Source organism: Balaenoptera borealis (genome assembly GCF_965194805.1).
Source record: "Balaenoptera borealis genome assembly, chromosome: 11".
In the NCBI taxonomy this organism is placed as follows: domain Eukaryota; kingdom Metazoa; phylum Chordata; class Mammalia; order Artiodactyla; family Balaenopteridae; genus Balaenoptera; species Balaenoptera borealis.
The window spans coordinates 13,212,251-13,234,472 of record NC_138868.1 but is presented as its reverse complement, the minus strand read 5'-3'; the positions used below and the strand labels follow the sequence as shown (position 1 = coordinate 13,234,472).

At 38.9% G+C, this 22,222-nt stretch overlaps 1 protein-coding gene across 2 annotated transcripts; it reads right to left on the bottom strand.

Annotated features, from left to right (window-relative positions):
• Positions 1-398: 398 nt before the first annotated feature.
• On the bottom strand, positions 399-9,542 carry LOC309605386 (olfactory receptor 4S2-like). Of its 2 annotated transcripts, XM_082341236.1 has the most exons (3): positions 5,781-9,542; positions 5,446-5,660; positions 399-2,330 (listed from the first exon to the last, which is right to left on the bottom strand). In XM_082341236.1, the coding sequence occupies exons 2-3, from the start codon at positions 5,471-5,473 to the stop codon at positions 1,339-1,341; spliced, it is 1,020 nt and encodes a 339-aa protein (XP_082197362.1). In that variant the 5' UTR covers positions 5,474-5,660; positions 5,781-9,542; the 3' UTR covers positions 399-1,338. The 2 variants fall into 2 exon arrangements, with proteins under 2 accessions (XP_082197362.1, XP_082197361.1); XM_082341235.1 differs by having other exon boundaries at positions 5,446-9,542.
• Positions 9,543-22,222: the final 12,680 nt, after the last annotated feature.

The window sequence follows — 22,222 nt, the reverse complement described above, 5'->3', positions numbered from 1 at the left end:
TGCACTGGTAGTTCAAGATTTAAACTGTACATTTTAATCTATTCATGATATTGTTAAACAAGTTAGGTAAACCTGCTCAGAAAGTAGAACTCTCTTCAAGTCATGCAAAAATAATTTTGATTATTTTAATATTTGCGTATATTTTCCCCCTTTACTATAAATCTATGTCAAAGGTTGAGTTCCCTAGGCAACATCTCTCAGATTGAATTTGTGTGTAAAAATTTCTTGGGAAGTACTCCCAATATCAATGTCTGTAAAAGAATGAAGGAAGCAGAATTGGGCAGAGGGGAGAAGTTGAACCATGATACAGTAACAAAAAAGATCTTAGATGGTCCCACAAGGAGCTTTAGAGCTGGGATGGCCCTTCACAGTTGTTTCAAGTTGAGGCAAGAGGCCCTGGTCTTTTTATCACCACATTGACCATTCCTGGCTGTAGCCTGCTGGAGGAAGAGGACATGATATTGGTACTGCCCTGGGGGGAGGTATTATCTGGAGAAGGATGAACAGTGAGCTATGAGCAGCCATCCCTCCTGGCAACTGAGAGAATGAGTACCTCCATCCTGAAGGGGGTCTGGGTGGCTCACCCCAGCAACCACTATAAACCCTTTCCTTGACTCAGATAGCCCTCACTATAGGTGAGCATGTTTTTAAACATTCTGAGCCCAGTATAGCTTGTACTGTAATATCAACATAAATAATTCCCATCTATGAACTGTTTAGTAACGATCATGTGAGAAAAATCCCTCAACCCCAAATCGAATTCTTTAAATGAGGGTTGTCTAGATGTCTGGAGTTGCCAAGGTTATGGTAACAACAATAACATCAATGAATGCAGTTCCTGCCACTGACAAAATGCTTTCACCTCTACTTCCATCTCATTTGATTCTCTATATAACCCTGGGAAGTGGTGGGAAAAGTAGCTTCAATCCATTTAACGGATGTGGAAACAGGCAAGGCAAACATAGCGAAATCAACTTCAGCATTTGTTTTTGGTATCATTCCTTTATTGGAATATATGTATACCTGACATACCACATCACTTAGAGGCATTGCTCAGAGGCAATAGTACTCTCTGTTACGAAATAGACTGTGTTTGGTGTCAGATTTCCCTGTACAAATGTTTAATCCACTCAGGGCTCCCAGTAGGGAATATCTCTTATCAGATATCAGAGTATCTTTAGAATATCACTAAAGTCAAACTACTGGTGATTGCTACCTTCCAAACTAGATTGTTAGACTTCAAATCCAAGACTCTTTATATGATATTCAATTATTTATTTGTGTGATAGGATTAAGGGCTAATGACTGACTAATTCCCAGTAACCCTTTTGGAAACTGTTACAACGGAGGCTGTATCAATCCCCAGGTTGTTCTGCCCAACAACCTCTTGATCCACAGTCTCTTCATTGCGTTTTTCACCTCCGTGTTTCTCAGGCTGTAGATCAGAGGATTCAACATGGGTGTGATGACAGTGTAAAATACAGCCACTATCTTGTCCTCAGGAAAAGTGGTGGAAGGTCTCAGGTAGATGAAGATGCAGGGGACAAAATATAATATTACCACAGTGATGTGGGAAGCGCATGTGGACAGAGCCTTGCGCCTCCCCTCTGATGAGTGAGTCTTGAAGGAAAGCAAGATGACCGTGTAAGAGCCCACAAGAATGACAAAGGAGCTCAGTGAAATCATGCCACTGTTGGCCATTGCAATGAGCCCCACCACATATGTGTCTGTGCAAGCCAGCTTCAGTAAAGGGTGGACGTCACAGAAGTAGTGGTCGATCAGGTTGGGGCCACAGAAAGGGAGTTGTACAGTGAGCACGGTCTGGATAAAAGTATGCACAAAGCCTCCTAACCAACAGAACACCACCAATATGGAGCAGAATTTCCAGTCCATGATGGTCAAATAGCGTAGAGGCTTACAGATGGCCACGTACCTGTCATAGGCCATCACTGTGAGGATAAAAATCTCTGTGCAGCCAAGCAGATGGACAAAAAAGAGCTGGACCATACAACCATCAAAAGAGATTCTCTTGACCTTGGCTTGAAAGTCAATAATCAGCTTGGGGACTGTAACAGAGGAATAGCAGATGTCAACAAAGGATAGGAAGCTAAGGAAGAAGTACATTGGAGAGTTGAGGTTGGAGCTCCTTTGAATAGTTATTATAACGAAAAAATTTCCAGTCATGAGGATCATATAAAAGAGTAGGAACAAAAAGAAGCATAGTTGCTGTACTTCCTTATTTTGGGAAAGACCCATGAGGATAAATTCAGTGACATTATTTTCCATGGAATCTGGGCAGGTCACAAGAGAGAAACATTGTGTGACTTTACCTGTTGAAAAAAATATATAAAGGACAATTAGATTTGGGCACATGATACCATAACATTATTGTTATTATTTTAAAACAATTATTTACAAAATTTCTCCCTTGAGGTGTTGGTTTCTGTATAGTTTGTTTCTTAAAATGACCAGAGATTGACTGAGGGACGGAGGAAGAAAGAGGAAAGAGAAGAAAAATTAATGGACTTTAGATATATTTAGGCATGGAGACTAGGCTCTCCACTTAATAATCAGTTATCTGAATCATTGTTGCTTGAGAATTTAAATTATATCTTCCTTTTAAATCGAGATTCCAAGTGATAACCTCCTCTCTCTCAACTCCAGGATGCTTTTTTCCTATGTGCCAGTTGATACATGGAACCTATCCACAGACATTTGTGATCATAAGTATATGTCTTCAAATGTACAACTTTGAGCTAGACCTGGCATGTAACTAGCCTTTTATGTAGCTCTTTGGCCTCCCAAATTACTATCACCCTGATTGGCTCTATCACATATTAGATTATTCTGGGAATTTACTTTTTGTCACTCCTTATATGTTTAAAAGTTGGGGAAAATGCACAGAGGCTTCACAAGAAGGAAATACCATTTGCAAGATGCTCAAGACTTCAGATTCTAGTTGACATTAGTTGTTACAGGATATGGGAGGTAACAATGCTAAGGTAGGTTTAGATGTGCCTCTGACAGTGACCAACTGTGAGATAATGGGGCAAGTTACTTATCTTCAGTGAGACCTAGTTTCTTTGGTCAGTGGGTTGACTCTACATGAACACCAGGGTCTCCTCCAGCTTTAATGTTATATCATGAAATCTGAGATGATATTTTTAATACAAAGAATCACTGTCATTGAATGTAGTTTCTTTCATGATTTCTGTATTCTTTTGAACCAAAAGATGTGTGAAGGTTGGGACAATGTGTATCTATTTTTGTACTGCTTCAGTACAAATACTGCTTCCATTAATTTGGCAAGTCATTTAAACTTTTTGAACTCTGGTTTCTTCATCCTTCAAATGGAAATGTGACTGACTACTTCAGAGAATTTTTCAAACACCAAACCTAGCCCAGCATAAGGGAAGCACTCACTGAATTACGCCTTTTGATTTTTCCAACTAGATTCCCAGTTCTTACATTTCAGTGTGAAAAATTTCAAATAAACATGAAATGGAGATAATAAGTGCTCATATATCTGTTATTCAGATTAAAAATGACTAATGTTTTACTACATTTGTTTCATCTCTCTTTTTCATTTCTTTTTGGTTCCAAAGTATTTTAATGCAAATCATGTCATTTCAACTTTTATTGCTTCAGTATTCATGTCTCTAAAAAAAAAATCAGGATTTTTTTTACATAAAAAGAAAGCATGATCAGATTAATAAAATTACCAGTAGTTTCCTGGTATCTATCAATTCCTGGTCTGCTGGAGCCATGTTTTGTTCCCACCTCTCCTTACAGTAATTAGATTAGTGCCTACTTTGTCTGCTGTATGGCATATGGTAGCTCACTGTGGGTACTGAGCACTTGCAGTGTGGATAGTGTGATTAAGAAACTGAAGTTTCAATTTATTTAAATTTAAGTTAACTAAAGTGATATAAAATATTTTGACATCATAAAAATTTGCATAATTGGGTTAAACAAAATATGATTAAATATTACTAAAATAAATTCCACCTATATCTTTTGCTTTTTTATGTGGCTTTTAAAACATTTAAAATGACAGTGAAGCTTGTATTCTATTTCTATTCCACAGTGCTGTTCTAAGGATTAGGCCCTTGTCTCAGTGCTTGATCATATTATCTACTTTAATTCTTGTCACTCTATGAAGTATGTAGCACTAGTCCCATTATTGACATAAGGAATAAAACTCAGAAAGGTAAACTAAGTTTATCCACAGTCACATAGCTAGTCATTGGTGGAACAGAGATTCAACCGTAGTATATTCTCTTAGCCTGTGCTACATTCTGTCATTTAAACGCACAAATTCCATTGACCTTTTAAAAATATTGATAATAGGTTTGTGTTCTTCTTTATTGTTCTAGGGTCTCTGGGACAGGAATTGCTACTTTAATTCAAACAAAATATAATTAACCAAGATAGACACCAATATTCTGTAATAAGTTAGTGGAGTCCTGATATCTGTGCCCTTGGTAGACCCACGGGCTTTATAACCAAACAGTAGTTTCTGTTGTAGGACAGGCACAGTCTTAGAAAATGGTTCAGATTGTGAAGAAGCGTATTCAAACATTCCCATTATCTTGCCAGAGTCTGGGACTCCTAGGATCCTTTGTCTCACCTTCCCTCCCCCAACTGTTAACTGCCATGTGGTGCTGGGACTAGGCGTGGATTATTCTACATTGTGGAAGATCCTTTCAACCTGTAGTCGAATAAGAAAGGAGGCAAGGCCTAATGGATGAGGCTTTAGGTTTCACCAAATGCTAAATTCCACTGCCTTGACCAGATGCTGAATCCCTGAAAAAATATGTCATCAGATTTTTCCTGAAAGAGGTGGCTTTTCAAAAGTCTGCAGCAGAGGCATTTCTTGACCCCTTTAGGTATCCTCTGTTTATTTCCATCATAATACTTAAACCATCATCTTTTAAATTACTTGTGGGTCTCCCTCATTAGACTGTGTGGATCCGCAGCAGTTTGACTCTTGACTTGACTAGCGAGTACATTAGGTTCTGAGTCAACTTTGCAGGAGGGAGGGAGAGAGGGAGAAAGGAAATGAGAGTTTCTGGTTTATGAATCTTTCTAGATGGCCTGGATTTAGCCCTGCCCATTGTCTAGCATAGAATACTTGCTAAAAGCACAAATTCTTATCAGATAGAACTGGATTTCCTACCTCTGGCCCCAGCAGTTACCAGGAGTGTGGCTTTAAGCAAGTAATTTTATTTGCTTAATCATTGCCCTCACCTGTAAAGTAGGGATTTAATAGTTCCTGCCTCATAGAATTGGTGTGAGAATTGAAACAGCTAATGTCCATAAAGCTTAGCATAGTATCTGTTCCATAGGAAGTACTTAAGAAATGTTAGTTATTTTTACCCTGCAAATCATAAAGATGGGAAACATAAGGCAAAGAAGAAAGGTGATAAAAGTGACCTTACTTACCTGGAGAGTATGAAAATCTTCCCATCATTTTCCTACTTCTGGGTCCTATGAATCCTCTTTCCAGCTATGACTCCTCCAAACACAATTCCTATTCCAAAAGTCTTAGATTTCTGTAGGTGGGAGCATATGTACGTTGCTTTGGAAAGTAGTCTGTCCCCACTTATTCCTTAGAACTGCTGCCTTGGTCACAAAGCAAAGTTTATTTGTTTTGGTGCCTGAAGCAAAGATAAGTTTTACTTTATTAGGTTCTTGGCAGGTGCTCAGTAAACAGGAAGGACAGAGGGTAAATACGGGAGAAACAAGCGTCTTTGAGAGCATTCCGAAGGTGAACTTACTCTCTCCCTGAGATCCAGAGTTGCTCCTCAGCCCAGTGTAACTTCAATCAAGAGTCCTGGTTTAAGACTCTTTCAAATCCATATTCTATGGCTTGAGAAGGAGAAAGTAAAGCCCCCTGATACCCAGATGGTGCTGTGCTCTCTGTCGCTCTCCTGAGTAATGAGCTCCCTTGAGGTTTCTGTGTTGCTTCCACTGTTGAAGTTCTGACTAAAGATACATGTAACTTTCCTGACTGCATTGGTCAATGTGGGGACCCACTTGGGAGAAGGCTTTTCAGAATAGATTTCCCTGGTTTTTATGGTCACCCTGAATTTCCTGTCTTATACCCATTCTTTAAACTAATAACAATGGATTCCGCTGGTCAAATACTTACTATGTGTCCTGCATTATTATAAGTGCGTTATAAGTGCATTATTATAATGCACTTTATGTGCATTGCTTGGTTTTGTTTTTAGGGCCTCAGTTGAATTGATTTGAAGTAATCAGGACTGTTGTACTGAGGCTATCGTCATTGTTCCGTACATGACCTATTCAGTATTAATTAATTAATTAGTTTAATATATAAATACCTGTGAACCAAAATGTAATCCAAGTGCTAGACATTATGAATAACTTGTATCTTTCTGTGTGTGCATTCCCAAGCCCACCCCATTGTTTACCCTTAAATGCCAAGAGGTAACTATATTTGAAAGTCTGTGTATTTTATTGTTTCAAATTGGAATTTTGCTAAGGGTGAACACTTTTTCATGACTTTCATGCCATTTTGATGGTTTTTGTACAAATTCCTGTTTTTTTGGTCCATTTTTAGGTTACCTATCTTTTGTTATTGATCTGTAGAAGTCCTTTTTATATAATCTGGATTTTACATAATCTGGGTAAAATTCCCTTGCCAGACCTATATCTCTGTCTCTGTCCCTACTTCTATCTCTACATCTATGTCATCTTCTCTCCCAATTTTATAACTTGCTTTTTCTCATTTAATGGTATATTTTGAGGAATAGAAGTTCTTAATTTAACGTAATATAATTTATTGATCTTTTCCATTATGATAGTTGTTGTGGACTGAATGTTTTTTGGTCCCTCAAAATTCATATATGAAGTTTTAACCCCCAATGTGATGGTACTGAGGGTGTTGCCTTTGAGAGGTGATTATGTCATAAGGGTGGAGCCCCCGTTGACAGACCCCAGAGGACTAGCTCATCCCTTCCACTATGTCAAGACCCAGCAGAATGCTTTCTGTGAACCAAGAAGTGGGTCTTCACCAGACACTGAATCTTCTGGTGCCTTGATCTTAGATTTCCCAGCCTTCAGAACTGTAAGAAATAAATTTCTCTTATTTATAACTTACCCAGTCTATGATATTTTGTTTTACCAACCCTAAAGGATAAGACAGTAGTACTACTTGTGTCCTCTTTAAGAAATCCTTCCCTATTTGAAATTTATAAAGATAGTCCCCTACATTAATATCTAGATGCTTTATTGTTTTACTTTTCAAATTTAGATCTAAAATCCCCTTGCAATGATGTTTTGAGTATTCTGTGAGGGAGGGTCCAAGATACTTTTTTTTTTTATACAGATATCCAACTGAATCAACTGTACTTATTGTAAAGCCTGTTCTTTACTCATGGCTCTTCCGTGAGCATTTGTAATAAAGCAAATGTCCACATATGTACGTGTGCGCCTCTGGACTTTCTACACTATACTATTGGTCTAATGTCTATCTTTGCATCAATATCTGTTTTAATAACTGTAATCTTGTAATAACTATTGAGCATCAATAGTGTAAGTCCACCAACTTTGATCTTATTCAAAGGTGGTTTAGCGATTTTTGGCCTTTTGGTTTTCATTTACATTATGAAATATGCTTGTAAATTTTCACAAAAGTAACTTTTAGAATTTTATTTGGGATTGTGATGAATCTGGTCATCAGATAGGGTACACTTGGCATTTTAATAATCTTGAAGCTTATAGAGTTGAATGTTAAATGTTATATCCCTCACTTTATTCAGGTCTTCTTTAATTTCTCTAAATGCTTCCTAAATGCTTTCTAGTTTTCAGTGTTGGGGACCTACACTACACTTTGAATTTCATTCTAGATTTTCTACTTTTGCCTAGGATGTAGGAAACTGGAAAGGGTGTTGTTCCTAGCCTATCAACAGAAAAAATCTAGATAAATTCTATAAATTACAAATTCATAATTCTTTTTGTACTTTTCAGAGAGTTGAGGTTGCAGAGTAACCAAATATCCTGAAATATAGGGAAACACAGACTAGTTCAAGCAGAGATGGAACACAAGTACTGGCTCACTGGGAAAGCACTGATGGAAGAAATGCCAAGAGCCACGTAGGTGGGTAAGAAAGATATAACTAAATAAAAAAATTGCCTAAAGGCTAAATGTGGGTTAGCATGAGAGTATAGAATGCCTGAGAGCCACAGTCAAAAGAGGAGTTCATGCTCACTTGGAGGATCTTCTTAATGGGGACCTCCCTTGGGTGCTCATGAGAAATACTGGGGACAGGGCAGGAAACAGGAGATACAAGCCTGGATGAGGAGAACAGTTGGCACTGTGGGAAAAGCACAAAGCCTCAAACAGACCCTTCTCTCTTATAGAGCAAAATAATAAACAAAACAGGTGAACAAGTATAGCAAAACAGAAACAGAGTCATAGATACAGAGAACAAACTGGTGGTTGCCAGAGGGGAGGGGTGAGGAGAGGAAGGAAATAGGCAAGGGAGATTGAGTACAAGCTTCCACTTCCTTTTTGTCAACATTTGCTTTATGTATCTAGGTGCTCCTATGTTGGGTGTATGTATATTTATAATTTCTATATCTTCTTCTTGGATTGATCCCTGATCATTATGTATTCTCCTTCTTTGTCTCTTATTACAGTCTTTTAAAGCGTATTTTGTCTGATATAAGCATTGCTATTCACACTTTCTTTTGATTTCCATTTGCATGGAATACCTTTTTCCATTCCCTCACTTGCAGTCTGTGTGTGTCTTTAGATTTGAAGTGAGTCTCTTGTAGGCAGCCTATATATGGGCCTTGCTTTTTCAATTCATTCAGCCACTCTATTCCTTTAGATTGAAACATTTAGTCCATTTATATTAAAGTAATTATTGATAGTTATGTATTTATTACCTTTTTGTTAATTGTCTTGTGGTTGTTTTTGTAGTCATTTTTCATTCCTTTCTCCTTCTTTTGCTCTCTTCCTTTGTGATTTGATGACTATCTCTAGAGTTATGTTTGAATTACATTCTCTTTTTTGAGTATCTATTATAGATTTTTGGTTTGTGATTACCATGAGATTATGTATAGCAACATATATAAGTGCATTACCCTCTGATTACCACATGTATATTCTCTAGGGATGCCCCCTATGCGGGCTGCATGGGCTTTTCTCTTGTGGTGGGCTGACTACCGTGGATCGTCTTGTAGCTGCGGCTGTCGCCGTGTGTGGTTGATTGCCATGCCCTGCCTTGTGTGTAGGCTGCAGACTGCTGTTGGCTGGGCTGGGTCACAAGGTGGATGGCTGCAGACCTGTGAGGAATTCTGGGACGAGTGCTGGCCCGCTAGTGGGTAGAGCCAGTTACCAGGGTGGCTGGTTGTGCAGCCAGCTTTCCTGGATCTAGCGTTCATATACTGATGGGCAGGGCCAGTTCATGACACAGCTGGCTCTGGGGTCTTTTGTGTCCCAGAGCTGGTGACAGCCTTCAGGTGAGTGGGGCCAGATCTTGGTGTGGCTGACTGAGGGTTCCAAGGTGTCTCGCTGGTGTTGGCCTGCTGGTGGGTGGGGCCTGGGCGCAGGGGTCCCGAAGCTAGTGCCAGCCTGCTGGTGGGTGGAGCCAGGTCCTGGGGTCTCTGGCGACAGGGCCTGGGGGGGTCGCAGAGTTGATGTCTGCCCACTTGTGGGTGTAGCCAAGTTCTGATGGTTGGCTACAGGGCCCCAGTAGTTGGGGCTAATTCTGGTTCACTTGTGAATGGGGATGACCTGGGTCCTCTGGTGGGAGGGGCCTGGTCCCTGGGTAGCAGAGGCTCATGGGGTCCTAAGGCAGCTCATCTGCTTTTGAGTGGGGCTGTGTCCCCACCTCGCTAGCTGTGTGGTTTGGGATGTCCCAGTACCGGTGGCAGGTAGGTCAGAGTTCCAGCACTAAGAAGCTAGTAGAGGAAGGATTCCAAAATGGCACTTGCCAGCACCAGTGTCCTCATGGTAGAACAGGCTCCCTGAAATGGCTGCTGCTACTGCCTGTCTCCCCAGGGTGAGCTCCAGTTCCCTCTGCCTCTCTGGGAGGTTCTCCAGGATCAGCAGGTGGGTTTGATCCAGGCTCCTTCCAAATTACTGCTTATGCCCTGGGTCTTGGATCGTGTGAGATTTTGTGTTCACCCTTTAAGAAGTTAAGTCTCTGTTTCCTATAGCCCTCTGGCTCTCCTGAAATTAATCCCCACTGGGCTTCAAAACCAGATCTTGTGGGGGCTCGTCATCATCCCGGTGCAGTCATCATTTGGTTGGATGAAGCTCATCATGTAGTAGATTCCTCATAAAGGGTACTTACGTACAGTATTTACTGAGTTATTGCATGATTAAAACTGTTTTTTATAGTTTTGTTTATTGAAGAACTACTTGGCTGGGTATAAGATTCTGGTTTATACTTTCTTGATTTTCTTTAAAATGTTGCTACACAGTTGCCTTGCTCTGCATGCTGTTTTTGGGAAGTTGAGTACCACTGGAATTCTCCGCTTTTGTAAGTTATTTCATCATTTTGCCTAGAATTCTTGAAGATTTCTTTCTTTATCTTTAATATCTCATAGTTTTACTAGAATATGACTTGGGGTTGACTGTTCTACATCATTTTCCCCTGGTATCCAGTGTATCCTTTTTTAATGTGTACATTCAGGTATTTTAAGAACTTATGGAGTATTTTTTTTTTGTATTTATTTAATTAATTAATTTATTTTGGCTGCGTTGGGTCTTTGTTGCTGCCCGCAGGCTTTCTCTAGTTGTGGTGAGCGGGGGCCACACTTCACTGCAGTGCACGGGCTTCTCATTGTGGTGGCTTCTCTTGTTGCGGAGCACGGGCTCTAGCCACGCGGGCTTCAGTAGTTGTGGCACGTGGGCTCAGGAGTTGTGGAGCACTGGCTTAGTTGCTCCACGGCATGTGGGATCTTTCTGGAACAGAGCTCGAACCTGTGTGCCCTGCATTGGCAGGAGGATTCTTAACCACTGTGCCATCAAGGAAGCCGTTATGGAGTATTTTTGGATTTTAGGTTTTTTTTTTTTTTGGCCATGCTACCTGGCTTGTGAGATCTTAGTTCCCCAGCCAGGGATTGAACTGGGGACCTCAGCAGTAAGAGTGTGGAGTCCTAATCACTGGGCCACCAGGGAATTCTCTGGAGTATAGTTTTAAATATTGGTTCTATTCCATTGTTTTAATCTTATTTATTTAGGGACATCAATAATATATGTTGGGCTTCCTTGGTCTAACTTCCATTTCTACCTCTTTCTCTCTTGGTCTAACTTTTGTTTCTACCTCCTCTCTGACACTTTTTACTTCTTTAAATCTTGTTTTATTTCCTTTGGTTGATTATCTGATTTACTCTCATGTCTTTTATTCTATTTTCATTTGAATATTCTCCTTTTTGTACTTTAATTTTCATTACTGACAAGATTTTGTCCTTTTATTTTTTTCCTGAGTTTAATCAACTCCCATTTCACCCACTCATTTAAAAAATCTTTTTCTGCTCTTAGTTTTTGTATTTCTGACTCAGTGTTTTATTTTCATATCCATAACTGTTTGAGTATATTTAGTTTGGCTTTGAGTACTATGTTGCAGATATCTTTCACTTTGGGGTTGCACTTTTAATGGAGCATTTTTGGCATTTTCATCAGCAGAAGTATTTTGATTCACATTTTCAGATTTCTTATGGTACTTTTGTTTAGATATAGTTTTTGTTCTTCTATTCCTATTAATTCTGTAGACATGGGTTGATTGCAAGAGTGTTATAGCTCCTGCTCTTCTAGTTGCATGTTTACACTGTAGGCAGAAAGAAGGAAGGGAGAAGAGTAAAGGGTGATGAGTGAGGTGCTAATTGGGCTCACCAATTAAGTTTGAGCTCTTTAAAGAAATTTCCAAAAGCTCCACCAGTTACCTTTGCTTAAATTTTGTTGACCAGACTTGGATCATATGACCACATCTAGCTGCAAAGGAGTCTGGGAAGGTGATTATTTTCCTCTGGGCAGGATTAGAAAGGAGTAAAGGGAATAAAGTATTAGGAGTATCTGTCACCAAAAAGGAGGAAGAAATGTTTTTATCACTCTGTTTCATAAAAGAAATATTTGTAATTATTTTTGGTGCTACTGATTTGATTTTTTAAAATAATTTTTATTGGAGTAGAGTTGATTTACAATGTTGTGTTAGTTTCAGGTGTACAGCAAAGTGAATCAGTTATACATATACAAATATCCACTCTTTTTTAGATTCTTTTCCCATATAGATCATTACAGAGTACTGAGTAGAGTTCCCTGTGCTATACAGTAGCTCTTTATTAGTTATCTATTTTATATAGAGTAGTGTGTATATTTCAATCCCAATCTCCCAATTTATCCCTCCTCCCTTTTCCCCCAGTAACCATAAGTTTGTTTTCTACATCTGTGACTCTATTTATGTCTTGTAAATAAGTTCATTTGTACCATTTTTTTTTTAGATTCCACATATAAGTGATCATATGATTTGATTTTTAATTTAGTGTTACTCCCCCTATAAAATTTGACACAAAGACCTATACATTAAACTGGGTAATAGTCCCACTACATAATTTAAAAATCCTAATTAACATTTATGGGACACTTACCATGTATCAAGCATTGTGTTAGATAAACATTTTAACACAGGTTATTCCATTCCACATTCTAACAATCTTGAAGGTATGTATTATTATCTCCATTCAACAGATGAGGAACTGAGACAAAAAGCTGTTAACTAAATTGTCTAAAGTTACAAAACTACTAAGTGGTAGAAATAGAATCTGAAACCATTATTTTTTCCTGATGCAGTCTCTCCATTATTCTATGTTTTATTTTAAAATTTTTCTTATGCTATATTTTCTTTTAAAACTCAACATTTTTTGAAGCTTATTTTTAGTCATGGCAATATAGTGTCTCAGTGCTATTAATTCTTTCCAGAAGTTTCCTTTCCTCATGGGTATGGAAGTCATCCCATATGGCATCTGCAATTTTTCTCCAAGAATTGGCATCTACTTTTCAATGTGTAATTAAAGTTAGAGAATGATGCAGCTCAGAGAATTCATGAGACTATTGGGGTTGATATTATTACCAGTCTGCAATTACCAGAAACAGGTATGGGTAGTAGGAAACTGTCAGTCGTGTGAACTTATAATGGAGAATCCTATGAGATTTTAACCTGTTTCCTTCCTGAGTTTGCACAGTATAGTCTTCAAATCTGGAGTTTATATTTACGATGTCTCTGGGAGTCACAAATTTCTCTGTTTCCTTTTCCCCACAGCCGTTTTTATTTGATTTTGTAGAGAGTTTCCTGAATCTTAGGAATAATTTATTTTTAAAAAAGATTTTTTCATATAAATATTATAGATATTTCAGAAACACTTGGAAGCTACCAATAATAAAGAATTCTAAACACACATAACACAATTCACAGAGATAAACATGAATACTGTTTATGAGTATATTACTTGAGTTTAAATACATCTTCACTTTTGGACTTTAGTATTTTCATTTCCCTGGTCTCAGTTTTGTCACAACACTTTTTGGGGGAACTTATAGATAGGATAGCATTGGGTAACCTTGCATAAGTAGTAGGCTTCTCTCAGACTCAGAATTCCAACAGTAAGAGGAAAATAATAATATTGTACCAGTTATAACTCTTTATGATTCAACCGACAGAAAATCCTATTCCATGTATTTAAAAAAGTAATGGAATTCATTATCTCATGTAACTGAAAACATCCAGAGGCAAGGTAGGCTCCAAGTGAGACTTGATACAGTGGCTCAGATATTACCACTACCCATGAAAGCTCATGATTCCTCTTTGTCACAAGGTTGCTGTTGCAGTTCTAGACCTCACAAACACACCCACTCAAAACTATTTAAAGCAAATGTTTCTGTCACTTCTGATATGTTCTGCCCAAGATAGAGTACACTTCTTTCCTGTGACTCCCTCAGTTGCCTCCCTGTCTTCCTGTCTGGGTTACTTTCCACCCCCGAACTAATATTGTAGTCAAGGGGTGGTTTATGTACATCTGCTTAAACCAATCAAAACCTGCCTCTAGGTGATCAACATCATCCAAATTGCATGGCTGGGATTGGGGTGGTGTGGTTTCTCCAAAGCAAAATCTGGGTAGTTTTGACATGACTAGAGGAAAATAGATGCTGGGGAGGAAACAAAAAATGCTCAAAAAGAAAATTTGCCCTGTAGGATTGTTGTGACTATTAGAGACAATGGCTGCAAAATGTCTGGTATAGTGCCTGGCACATGGTAGGTACTCAATAAATGGCAATTATTATTATTGTGATCATGATCATCATCATAGCTTGTGTGGTACTTAAGTCTAAGTGACCTTGACGCATAGATTGTTAGAGTGAGAAGGGACATGAAAGATAATCTAGTCCAGTTCTGTCATTTTATGTCTGTAGAACTGCAAACCATAGAGATGAAGGAACTTGCCTAAAGTCATCCAGTTTACAGCCCCTTCCCCTGGGCCAGTCCTCTTTTCTCTTCTCCCTTCAGACTCATACTCCCATGGTAACTCAGAAAATAGGGGTGAAAAACTCTCTTAATGTCATGTTTTTAGCTTCCCTCTTTCAGAGCATAATTACTGGATGTTTGTTAACTTCTAGAAGTTCTCTAAATTAATTGACACACATTTTGAACTTTTTCCTAAGTCTGTTTCTTGGAAAAGTTTCACACTAGAGACAAAAAACCATGGGGGAATTTGGCCCCTTGATCACAGCATGGGGTTCAATTTATTTTAAATATTTCAAGCATCTCAATATTGAAAAACAATCTTTGGTTTTCTAGAGAGCAAGTAGCTTTCCTAAACCAATAGCAGAACCTAAAACTTACTGGTTAGCTGTTTTCTGTAGCTATTTTTCTGTTTCTGAATAGTTGATCTAAAGATTGGCCATGGACTGATTTCCTGAATCTCTCTCTTTCTAATTTATCCACATCAACATAGGCTGTTCATTTTCTAAGAGATCACAAGGTCTATGGGGTTTTGTTGTATGGTAGCAAAGTTGACACTGTTAATTGGCAACAACAATCACAAAATCAAAATCACTAGAAACGATCCTGGAAATAGTGCCTCAGCAACCTGACCAATAAGCAGCTGTGTGACTTTGAGAAGTCAGTTAAACTCTCTGGCCCTCAGTTGCTTCATGGGTAAACTAAGGAGATTGGATTAATCATCTACAAATTTCTTTTCAGCTCTAAAGTTTCTTTGGTTTCACCTGGTACCTTAGCTGAGATTAAGTGGCTTAGCTCACTGGGGGCCTCTGATGCAGAGGAAGAAGCCCAGTGGAAGAGTTCTGTTGTGAAGAGAACCTTCTGCGTTCCAGCGTACACCCCTTCGGTCTCCTCAGCCCAGGACATCCGTGTGAGTGAAGAGTTCTTGCAGCAGACGGAGAAATATTTCCTGTGCCTAAGGAGAAAAACCTTCATGCTCAACTCCTTGCTCTGAGACTGAACAGTACCCATACAAGGTAGGTAATGCCATACCCAGAGACTTTCACAGGTTGTCTGAGTGTGAGTGAGAGGCTCCAAATCACTGTGTAATCTAGCGTGAGTCACTCTTCCTCCCTGAGCCTCAGTTTCTGCCTCTATAAAAAGGAGAGGACTAGACAGGATGTTTCCTAGAGGTTTTTTTTGGCATTCACATTCAGGGATTCCATGAAGTACCAGCTGGGAGTCCAAAGTGAGTTGTGGGAAGGAGGCCCTCGTGATGTGATTTGAACTCATAGTAATATGTCTTCCAGGCTCTCTATCATTTTACTGTCATGTCCTTGTTAGATTTCTCTCATTGGTGCTTTATGTTAGAGGAGAAAATTCTACCTAGTTAGGGTCTAGACCATCATTTACCTGTCTAGGGTTTTACATGCAACCCATGGATTATCTTGTAATCCTTGATCCCATGGTAAGGGTTTTATTTGGAGAGGTGTTAGAGGGAAGAAGAGGTTACCAACTAACTGTCTTTCTCTTGAGCAAGAGGGAAAGAGAAAGCAGAGAGAAATGTAAATAAATACCAGGAAGTCTGAGCTAATAATAATAGCTCCTATTTTTTGAGAGCTTCATATTTGCCAGGCAACCCTGTTAAGTGCTTTATATATTTTATCTTTTATCTAATTTTTGCAACAACTATGCCAAATATGAATTGTTACCCCATTCTAAGAAAATAAGAAAACCTGTTCCTAAGGACATATGATATGTAGTGACAGAGCTAGGAACTGGCTGCTAATTGCACTATTCGCTCTTATAACCACTAATCCAGACCCATCTGGGAGGAGAGTGAGTCAGCTCAACTAGGTGTCCTTACAGTATTTTGTTTTCCTCAGCTCTTCAGAGGTCCATGAACCTGAAACTATTCCCTCCGGTAAAAGATCATAATGGCATAGATTCTATGTCCATATCAATATGGGCATATCAAGCCAAACATTTTAACAAGAAGTTGATCACTTTTAGCTGTAGTTTGTTGACAGTTCTATCCTATGCCATGATATTACATGTTGGTCAGGACCCTAGAATGGTCAGGACCCTATGGTGTCCTACATTCTGCAGTTGAAAAACACCAAGACAATGGAAGAGAGGCGGGATAAGTGGCCAGGGAAAGAGCAGGGGCCACATCACATAGACCATGGGAGGGACTCTGCAGCTTTTTATTTTTTTCTATGGGAGCCAGGAAAGACATTGGTAGGGATTCTTTTTTTTCTTTCTCCTTTTTTGAGGATGTGCGTGTGAGACCCAATCTGACTGATCTTTTGAGAGGATCTTGCTGACTCTGATATCTGGAGAATAAACTTGAGGAGAGAAAGTGGAAGCAGGGAGAACAGTTAAGAACATATTGAAGTAATCCAGCCATGAGATAGTGGTAGCTTGGACTAGGTTAAATAGACATACAAGGCACATGGGACCGCATCACTTTGTATGAAACCCGGGTGTTGCTTTTCTCTCTTAAAAGTTGGTTTTCTTTACCTCTGGGGGCAATTAAGACATTTGATGTTACTTATTTTACTATTTATTCCATTGCCCACGAATAAGAAGCTCCAGGAATTCCCCCTGAGGAGTTAATATTGCCTTCCTATCTCTTCCTCCAACTTTGTTGAATACCAGAAGAAAATGGAGTGGAATAGATCCATGCCTTTTTGGACCATCTTTGTCCTGTTTTAGTGTTCACTACACCAAGACTCTGATGTCTACTCTGGACTGTAAGGAATATAGACATATTTCTTCACCCAAGGATCAGGCACTCATAAGAATATTGTGGCATGAGAGGCTGAACCAATAGCTAAGGCTAGGTTTTTCTTGAGCCACACGAGGGAGGGTACTGTAGTACTTTGATCTTCACTAGAAAAATGTCATTCATGTATTATGCTCTTTCCTTATTTGCTCTCCTTCCTCAGGTTCATCCCATACTCATGTTGAGGGAGGCCCTTCCTCCCTTTCTGGATTGGCCTGAGTTTCAGTCTTGACTCAACCACTCACAAATTGTGTTTCTTTGGGTAAGTAACTTAACCTCTCTGAGCCACAGTTTCCTCATCTATCAGTTCACTACCTCAAAGTGTTACAGGAAGAATGAAATGAGGAGAGGACGATAACATGCTTACCATTGTCCAGCACACGGTAGAAGCTGAATAAAGCGCAGCAGTATCTGCTCTTTTGGTTGTTGGGTTGACAATGAAAACAGTGAACATCAGGTAACCACATGCTTCAGTTTCCTTTAAGCCACCGGACTATTTCACAGCCTCTTTGGGTTGTTTTGGATGCCTTCCTTGTTTCCATTTCCCTGCACCAGTAAGGGAGCCCCATCTTGCTTCATCTCTCCTGCTCAGTTGTTCTTCCTGGGTGCCCTCCCCCCTTTTTTTAAAATTTTGAAACCTGATTTTTATCAGAAGTTTATTTTGATTTTATTATGTTTGATGCTAGTGAGGGATAAGACAGACATGAAAGCTTTTGAGTATAGATTTTTAGAACTGAGAGATGAGCAAAACTGACAATTCTTATTCTTATCAAATCCTTTTGAGTCTTACAAAATAGAAGTTTTCTTGAATTTTCTGACATCTTCACATCTCATCCTGCCCCAAACTTGGAGGCTCTAACAAACATAAACAAAAAAATTGTAACATCTTTATTGGAGTATAATTGCTTTACACTGTTGTGTTAGTTGCTGCTATATAACAAAGTGAATCAGCTATACGTATACTTATAGTTCCATATCCTCTCCCTCTTGCTTCTGCCTCCCACCCTGTCTATCTCACTCCTCTAGGTGGTCACAAAGCACCGAGCCGACCTCCCTGTGCTATGCAGCTGCTTCCCACTAGCTATCTATTTTACATTTGGTAGTGTATATATGTCACTCTCTCACTTCGTCCCAATTACCCTTCCCCCTCCCTGTGTCCTTAAGTCCATTCTCTACGTCTGTGTCTTTACTCCTGTCTTGCCCCTAGTTTCTTCAGAACCATGTTTTTTTTTCCTTTAGATTCCATATATATGTGTTAGCATATGGTATTTGTTTTTCTCTTTCTGACTTACTTCACTCTGTATGATAGACTCTAGGTCCATCCACTTCACTGCAAATAACTCAATTTTGTTTCTTTTTATGGCTGAGTAATATTCCATTGTATATATGTGCCACATCTTTATTCATTCATCTGTCGATGGACACTTAGGTTGCTTCCATGTCCTGGCTATTGTAAATAGAGCTGCAATGAACATTGTGGTACATGACTCTTTTTGAATTATGGTTTTCTCAGGGTATATGCCCAGTAGTGGGATTGCTGGCTCATATGGTAGTTCTGTTTTTAGTTTTTTAAGGAACCTCCATACTGTTCTCCATAGTGGCTGTATCAATTTACATTCCCACCAACAGTGTAGGAGGGTTCCCTTTTCTCCACACACTCTCCAGCATTTAATGTTTGTAGATTTTTATTTTTTTAAATAGATTTATTTAATTTATTTATTTATGGCTGTGTTGGGTCTTTGTTGCTGCATGCAGGTTCTTTTCTAGTTGCGGCGAGCGGGGGCTACTCTTTGTTGCAGTGCGCGGGCTTCTCATTGCAGTGGCTTCTCTCGTTGCGGAGCATGGGCTCCAGGCGCGCGGGCTTCAGTACTTGTGGCTTGCGGGCTCTAGAGTGCAGGCTCAGTAGTTGTGGCGCACGGGCTTAGTTGCTCCGCGGCATGTGGGATCCTCCCAGATCATGGCTCGAACCTGTGTCCCCTGCATTGGCAGGCGGATTCTTAACCACTGCGCCACCAGGGAAGCCCTTGTAGATTTTTTGATGATGGCCATTCTGACTGGTGTGAGGTGATACCTCACTGTAGTTTTGATTTGCATTTCTCTAATGTTTCGTGATGTTGAGCATCCTTTCCTGTGTTTGTTGGCAATCTGTATATCTTCTTTGGAGAAATGTCTGTTTCGGTCTTCTGCCCATTTTTGGGTTGGGTTGTTTGTTTTTTTGATACTGAGCTGCATGAGTTGCTTGTAAATTTTGGAGATTAATCCTTTGTCAGTTGCCTCGTTTGCAAATATTTTCTCACATTCTGAGGGTTGTCTTTTCGTCTTGTTTATGGTTTCCTTTGCTGTGCAAAAGGTTTGAAGTTTCATTAGGTCCCATTTATTTATTTTTGTTTTTAATTCCATTTCTCTAAGAGGTGGGTCAAAAAGGATTTTGCTGTGATTTATGTCATAGAGTGTTCTGCCTATGTTTTCCTCTAAGAGTTTGATAGTGTCTGGCCTTACATTTAGGTCTTTAATCCATTTTGAGTTTGTTTTTGTGTATGGTGTTAGGGAATGTTCTAATTTCATTCTTTTACATGTAGCTGTCCAGTTTTCCCAGCACCACTTATTGAAGAGGCTGTCTTTTCTCCATTGTATACTCTTGCCTCCTTTATCAAATATAAGGTGTCCATATGTGTGTGGGTTTAACTCTGGGCTTTCTATCCTGTTCCATTGATCTATATTTCTGTTTTTGTGCCAATACCATACTGTCTTGATTACTATAGCTTTGTAGTGGAGTCTGAAGTCAGGGAGCCTGATTCCTCCAGCTCTGTTTTTCTTTCTCAAGATTGCTTTGACTATTCGGAGTCTTTTGTGTTTCCATACAAATTGTGAAATTTATTTTTCTAGTTCTGTGAAAAATGCCAGTGGTAGTTTGATATAGATTGCATTGAATCTGTGGATTGTTTTGGGTAGTATAATCATTTTCACAATGTTGATTCTTCCAATCCAAGAACATGGTATATCTCTCCATCTGTTTGTATCATCTTTAATTTCTTTCATCCGTGTCTTATAATTTTCTGTGTACAGGTCTTTTTTCTCCTTAGGTAGGTTTATTCCTAGGTGTTTTATTCTTTTTGTTGCAATGGTAAATGGGAACGTTTCCTTAATTTCTCTTTCAGATTTTTCATCATTAGCGTATAGGAATGCAAGAGATTTCTGTGCATTAATTTTGTATCCTGCTACTTTACTAAATTCATTGATTAGCTCTAGTAGTTTTCTGGTAGCATCTTAAGGATTCTCTATGTATAGTATCATGCCATCTGCAAACAGTGACAGTTTTACTTCTTCTTTTCCGATTTGGATTCCTTTTATTCTTTTTCTTCTCTGATTGCTGTGGCTAAAACTTCCAAAACTATGTTGATAATAGTGGTGAGAGTGGGCAACCTTGTCTTGCTCCTGATCTTAGTGGAAATGGTTTCAGTTTTTCACCATTGAGAACGATGTTGGCTGTGGGTTTGTCATATATGGGCTTTATCATGTTGAGGTAAGTTCCCTCTATGCCTGCTTTCTGGAGGGTTTTTATCATAAATGGGTGTTGAATATTGTCAAAAGCTTTTTCTGCATCTATTGAGATGATCATATGGTTTTTCTCCTTCAATTTGTTAATGTGGTGTATCACATTGATTGATTTGCATATATTGAAGAATCCTTGCATTCCTGGGATAAACCCCACTTGATCATAGTGTATGATCCTTTTAATGTGCTGTTGGATTCTGTTTGCTAGTTTTATGTTGAGGATTTTTGCATCTATGTTAATCAGTGATATTGGCCTGTAGTTTTCTTTTTGTGTGGCGTCTTTGTCTGGTTTTGGTATCAGGGTGATTGTGGCCTTGTAGAATGAGTTTGGGAGTATTCCTCCCTCTGCTATATTTTGGAAGAGTTTGAGAAGGATAGGTGTAAGCTCTTCTCTAAATGTTTGAAAGAATTCACCTGTGAAGCCATCTGGTCCTGGGCTTTGTTTGTTGGAAGATTTTTAATCATGGTTTCAATTTCAGTGCTTCTGATTGGTCTGTTTATATTTTCTATTTCTTCCTGACTCAGGCTCAGAAGATTGTGCCTTTCTAAGAGTTTTTCCATTTCATCCAGGTTGTCCATTTTATTGGCATATAGCTGCTTGTAGTAATCTCTCATGATCCTTTGTATTTCTGCAGTGTCAGTTGTTACTTCTCCTTTTTCCTTTCTAATTCTGTTGATTTGAGTCTTCTCCCTTTTTTTCTTGATGCGTCTGGCTAATGGTTTATCAATTTTGTTTATCTTCTCAAAGAACCAGCTTTTAGTTTTGTTGATCTTTTCTGTGGTTTCCTTCATTTCTTTTCATTGATTTCTGATCTGATCTTTATGAGTTCTTTCCTTCTGCTAACTTTGGGAGTTTTTTGTTCTTCTTTCTGTGATTGCTTTAGGTGTAAGGTTAGGTTGTTTATTTGAGATGTTTCTTGTTTCTTGAGGTAGGATTGTATTACTATAAACTTCCCTCTTAGAACTTCTTTTGCTGCATCCCATAAGTTTTGGGTTGTCGTGTTTTCATTGTCATTTGTTTCTAGGTATTTTTTGATTTCCTCTTTGATTTCTTCATTGATCTCTTTGTTATTTAGTAGCGTATTGTTTAGCCTCCATGTTTTTTTATATTTTACAGTTTTTTTCTTGTAATTGATATCTAGTCTCATAGCATTGCAGTTGGAAAAGATACTTGATACGATTTCACTTTTCTTAATTTTACCAAGGCTTGATTTGTGGCCCAAGATATGATCTATGTTGGAGAATGTTCCATGTGCACTTGAGAAGAAAGTGTATTCTGTTGTTTTTGTATGGAAATATAAATTAAGTCCATCTTGTTTAATGTATCATTTAATGTTTGTGTTTCCTTGTTTATTTTCATTTTGGATGATCTGTCCATTGGTGAAAGTGGGGTGTTAAAGTC

Excerpts from the sequence above, each read along its gene's own strand:
- LOC309605386 (XM_082341235.1), bottom strand. The coding sequence starts at position 5,473 with ATGATGGGAAGATTTTCATACTCTCCAG. Across the intron at positions 2,331-5,445 it reads AAGATTTTCATACTCTCCAG|GTAAAGTCACACAATGTTTC; the intron begins GTAAGTAAGGTC and ends TTTTTTCAACAG.